General features: G+C 42.0%; 1 protein-coding gene across 1 annotated transcript in view; it reads left to right on the plus strand.

Annotated features, from left to right (window-relative positions):
* RYBP (RING1 and YY1 binding protein) overlaps positions 1 to 1200 on the plus strand; it is a 40174-nt gene extending 38974 nt beyond the window's left edge. Inside the window, exon 5 of the mRNA XM_088532078.1 lies at positions 235 to 1200. Coding sequence (XP_088388204.1) covers positions 235 to 487 — 253 coding nt within the window. The 3' untranslated portion in view covers positions 488 to 1200. The remainder of the gene's footprint in view (positions 1 to 234) is intronic.
* Positions 1201 to 6000: the final 4800 nt, after the last annotated feature.

Below are 6000 nucleotides of genomic sequence, written 5' to 3' on the forward strand. Positions count from 1 at the left end.
CGTCACTGAGCTCTGCAGGACGGGTCTGTCCTCTGGGACCGCGCGTGAGCAGGAGGTCAAACCTTCATCCTTTGCACTGTGCTCTGCAGCATTGTCTGCTATCTGTGTTCTCTTCCTCATTACTGCTGTGTGCAGCCGAATGGCGGGCAAGTCACTGAGCTTGTGTGTTTTTTTTTAATTTAGAATAAGCTTCTCCTTTCTTTTAAATATATATATATTTTTTTTTTCTTGTAGACCCAGACTGAAAAATGTGGACAGAAGTACTGCACAGCAGCTGGCAGTCACAGTGGGAAATGTCACAGTAATTATCACAGACTTTAAAGAAAAGACTCGCTCCTCGTCCACGTCGTCTTCTACAGTGACCTCCAGTGCAGGCTCAGAACAACAGAATCAGAGCAGCTCTGGCTCTGAGAGCACAGACAAGGGCTCGTCCCGCTCCTCCACACCAAAGGGGGACATCTCAGCAGTCAACGATGAATCTTTCTGAAAAATTGCACATGGAGTTGTGGAAACTATGAATCGGGGTATGAAATTCAAACACTCCACCTGCCCATGCTGTTCGAATCCTGGAGAGCCTCTTCTGTGCTTGAACACCCACTTTCTTGGACATCGACCTCTTACTGATGCAACCAGGATATTTTCTGCTTGCCATGGGCATCTGGCCACCAAGGAATTTCTCACCCTAATGATTACTCTTGACACTTTTATGTATTCCATTGTTTTATATGATTTTCCTAACAATCATTTATAATTGGATGTGCTCCTGAATCTACTTTTTTATAATATCTGCTGTGCACAGTTTTCCATGAACATTACAACTTTTTGTTTTGGGGTAGGGAGTGGGTGGGAAGGGAAGGGGGCTTTATTTATTGCATTCACAAACTCCATCCTCTTTCAACATATCCTTTAAGTTCAGTTCTTCTTCCAGTTATACTGTGTACTATCAGTTTTGATATAAATTATATATAAATATATATATAAATAAATATATATAAAGGGTTATTTGAAACCAATACATGGAAACGCTGGTGCTTGAAACACTGTGAAGTGAAAAAAATATTGAACAGTTAAAGATCTGGGACAGTCCCCTTCTGTGACGTACTGAAACGGAACTGGTCTAAGGTGAAGAGTGCGTTCCTGAAGGCTTGAACTTGGATGGGACCATTCACTCTATTCTTCCTTCCCCATTTCTTCTCTTATTGATAGCAAAAAAAAAAAAAAAAAAAAAAAAAAAAAAGGACTGGACAGACAGTCCTGAATTTTCCACGCTGGGATCCGAGATGAGCAGGGTGCTCCGAGTAGCTCGCATTTCCAGGAGGGCAGCTCAGAGGGGTGGTGGGCAAGCCGGGTCCCATGGGAGAGCAGGAGCCCAGCCCGAGGCTGGGTAACCAAGGGTTTGCTCATGCATCTGTGTCTGTCTTGCGTGGCCCATCCCACAGACGTTTGGTGTCCTTAGGTCGCTAAATTTTCCTAGCTTCCTAAAAGCATTTTCTGTGCTTTTGGGCCTATATTTTTTTGTTTGAAATCTGTCTGTATTTTGAGAGTGATTCCTGAACAGTTTGTCATCCAGCGATGACATTAGCCCTGTCAGTGTTTGGACACTTCTAGATACCCTGCTGTGGAAATAGAAGTTGTGAAAAGCTTTCATGCTGGCAAGTAAGCAACAAGTGCAGCTCGTGACCAGTATCTCCTTCGTTCTTGCCCTAAGGCTATTCACACTGATTTACTTTATTTTTTATTTTTTTTCCTGGCCTGTTAGTGTTGCTTTACAGTTTACCTTCCATGCATTATCCTGCTAAAACACTAGTCTGAAGAGGTGAAACAAACTTTTTTTTAATCCTGTTATAATAGCCTCTTTTATCTTTTTGTCCTTATTTAGTGGCCCCAGGATGCTCTTTGTAGTAATTTTGGGCACAGAGACTGTGGCTCTGTTTGACATCACATACTTTCAGGTGTGACAAAAGAGGGCCACTTACTGGCAACTTTTTGCCAGCTTGTTACATTATGAATTATTTGATTATTTGCTTAGCAAGAAGAAATTATCTTTGTGGAGGCGACTGATTCAAAATTTCTTTTAAAATCTGTGGTTTTGAGCAGCAGACGTGGGTGCTTTTTCATGCTAGTGGCAGAAATCTGTGATAAACTAACTCATTATGACCTCTGCTCGAAGGTACGTGCAATGGCAATGCCTTTGCAACTATGGTTTTCTTCTAAATATGTTAGCATAGGCACCCCAATTTAATTCTGCTTATGTTCACAGTATGGGCCGTCTTTACCTTTTTAAGCATTTTTAAAGTATTTATTAAAGAACCAAAGGAAACCAGATGCTTCCTGTGAGCATCATGACAATTTATTATGCATAGTTTTAAATACTATGAATTTCTCAATCCACATTTTAACTTTAGTGGGATATTGCAAAGACATTCCTTTTCCAGTTTTTACTGTTCCTTTAAGGGTCTCAGGGAGGGTAAACTGGTCAGCCATATTTATTTATTTTACTGAAATGTATTGGAATAATTTTTTAAGAGAGATTTTTTGAAGATGCCCCTGAACTTGTATATTTTGCACTGCTTTATAAATGATCCGTTATCAATTAGGCTCGCATGCATTTTGGCCGTGATCCAGCAAAGTGTGGCAGCAAGTGGCCAGTCCCTCTGGCTCTGGGGGGACTAATTTTGGTGCTTAAAGTGAACCACGTGCTTGCATTCTGTGTTGGATCTGGGAAATTGTGGGAAAAAAAGGGAGGAAAAAAAATGGCATTGTGTATACCAGGAAATTACTTCTTTATAAAGTGAATGGACCTGTAGGTTATTTGAAAAAGCTTTAACACAGTAACCAGCTACTCATAGGCTGCTGATTAAGCCGGTAAAATCTATTTTATCTATTTTTGGGTGTGCCTCCTTGATAAAATAGCTTACTATAAATAAGTCGGAATTTTTTTTGGAACAAGTGACCTGGAGTTTTGCATTTAATAGAAATTGCTGGCTAAGCATTGAACTTAACCGGGCCTCATCTTAGCTGTTATGTTATGAATTCAAAGGGTAGTGTTTACCTTTACAGTTAATTTCTAAACGTGATGCCCCCAACACATGTGTCTGGAAATGGAATTCCCTTCTCACTCTGCATCCTGAGGTTATCCTGCTATTTTGGGGGAGCATGTTTAAATAAATAAAAGAACAAAAACACTAGAGGAAGGACCAGATTCTTGGTATTCAGTGGCACAGAAAGCAGGTAAGTAAAGCACAGTGTTACGTTTGCTAAGTTTCAGCTTTTACACAGACACACAGACACCAACACAGCTTGCCTGACTTGCTCAGTTTGACATAGTTATGCAAAGGAAAAAATTAAAGCATTTTACACAAACAGGCTATTTATTTTAATTGGAACACTTTGCTCGTTTCAAATTGGACAGATCTAAAATTTGGCAGTAGCTTCTGTGAGTTTATTTCCACTGAGATGTTTTCACCTGCCTTATGAAGATCGTTCTCAGTCTACTTTTTTAAGCTCTACCATAAACTTAAATTATTGAAATTTATTAATTGCTGACTATATAATAACCTTTGCTTGTATGTAACCGAATGGTTTTAAGAGCCAACATTTAGAGTATGACAATGGAGCTGAACAATTTTTAATGCGCAAGCAGTTCTGTTCTTGTGTATGACTTGTAACCTTAATTTACTGTGTAAAGATGGTTACATTATTTCCTTAGCTTTGTTTGTTGGAGACAAATATAGAATGCTTGTTTAAGTATGTCAAAACATAATCTTATCTTGTGGATTTTTATGTTAATGTATTATACGAGCTATATTTTTCATTTGCCCAGAAAGACAGCTTGTATAACGCTTTTGAAAGTTTTTCCGCTCTGTAAAGTCTTTAGAGCTGACAGTCCTGTTAGGTTTGTTTTAATCTTCATGCTAAAGTGTCAATGGTGGTTTTGTGAACTGGTCAGAAATTCACAGGTCTTAAATGTTTTCGGGAAATTTATATTGGACACTGCTCTTTGTCTAGCAAATAAAAGATGTTAATATATTCCTGTTACTGGCATGTGCACGACTGTTATTAGAAGCCACTTTATCATTTTCCTGCTTTAAATAGAAATGTCTATTTATGAATTCTGCTTGTAGTTTTTTCACAAATAAAATAGTAAAATTTAATTAAATCTGAAAGCTCTCTTTTTTGGGAGATGCCACTATTAAAAAAAAAGAAGAAAAAACACAAAGAATCCCATTGTTGAAGCAATTTCTCATTCTGTCTATGTCTGTCCCATGTACCCCTGTCCTGCAAACACGTGTTGTGCTTGCTAGGCATGGGAGTGAATCCTTCGGGTTCCCCAGCACTAACCACTAATGGAGGTTTGTATGGGCTGTGTTTGCAGAATGGGGGTTCTGCTACTTCAGACTAATCCTTTTCCCCTTTTCTGTAGCTGCAGAAGCGGAGAAGCCTCATGCAATAGTGCAAAGGATTTCAGTGGGGACCCTCGGGAGTTCTGCATGTTGCCTTGTGCTGCCAAACTCCCATGGGTAAAATTAATAAAGTTTAATTGAAAGTCTAATTATGTTTGTGTCATGTAAAAATACCAGTATTTTGCAAGCTGAAGTTCCTTACTTGGCCTAGGAATCAAGGCATAGATATAATGTAAATTACTTCATACTATTTCAGTCTTTTTTCCCACATGAGACTGAAGACATTTAAGTCAACTGTTCAAAATTCAAATCCGAAGTTGAAAACTGAGAAACAAAGCAATAGATAAAATGCATTAAGGAAAAAAAAAAAAAAAAAAAAGAAAAAAAAGTCTTCCACAAGAGCTGTTGCTTGGGAGCATGAGGACAGGTATTAAACTAAGATTAGTCTGGATATTTGCTCCGTGTGTGGCAGGGGGAAGCTCTGCTACAACCAGAGGTCGCTTTAAAAAAAACACTACCCAAACAGCCTCTTAACTGCTTTTAACCTCAGCTGGAAGTGATTCAAAGCACTTTGTGCCAAGAATAAGAAGAAACAGGAAAGGTAGTGGTTGTTGTACAGCCCCGCAAGGCGCTCGCTCCGCGTGCCAGGCCGAGAGGCCAAGGAGCTTTGGACAGGAGCGGGAGCTGTGCGGGAAGAGCCGGCGCCTCCAGGCGCGGAGCCGCGTGGGTGTTGGGGCTGTTGGTGAAGGAGCTTGGGGCTGTTGCTGCCGCTTGTTGGAACAGGCGCTGAGGCTGTGGAGATGGGAACGTGCCCTTCCATTTAAAGGCATGTGCTGCGTTTAAGTGCTAACAGTTTATTCTGTTATCCAGAGGTAACACAGAACAAGTTGGAGCGATTTGAATGAGGGACACTAGTTCACTGTTCTTCGGTGTTTTTCAAACTAATTTCTGGCCTAAAATGTCAACGGTGCAGGCCTGACTGCTTGGATCTGAGCATACCTGCTCTCTAGCAGACGCTGGGGCCTACTGACCTGAGCACAGGAGCGCCTCAGCACTGGTGAGGGCGCTGGGAAGCGGGACAGGGTGGCCTCGTTCTGCAGCTGGCAGCCAAGCTAATCCCACGTGTGGATTAGCCGTGCGTGTCCCACAGCCGATCCCTCGCATTGGAGTCGCGCTGGGAGTTTCCGGGGGCCAAAGCTGAGAAGTGCCCACAAAGAGATGACAGATGTGACAAATGGCTGCTACCAGCCCAGCTGCATCCAGGTGTTAGGTTACGTGAAAGCGCAGACTCCGGAGAACCGCGTCGAATTGGGAAAAGCACCCGGAGACGGGATTCGTGTTTGGACCCAGGCTGCAGGCGAAGTCGGCAGTGGCACTGAGACGTCTCCGTCAGAGCAAAAATCACCTCCTGGCTGTGGTTACATCCTGTCCCTCCTTGTCACGCTGACAAAAACACCCCTTCCCTATTTCTTTAAGAACACAGGCCAGGAACTGGAGCCAGCAGCGGCCTTGGGCAGCAAGATACCCGCGTGGAGACACCCAGGAGAAGACACGGTGATGGCTACAGCCCCACGAGCAGGGAACACTGGTCCACCTG

Source organism: Tinamus guttatus, unplaced genomic scaffold (assembly GCF_059628265.1).
Source record: "Tinamus guttatus ecotype Peru unplaced genomic scaffold, ASM5962826v1 Tinamus_guttatus_pri_ptg000451l, whole genome shotgun sequence".
Lineage (NCBI taxonomy): Eukaryota > Metazoa > Chordata > Aves > Tinamiformes > Tinamidae > Tinamus > Tinamus guttatus.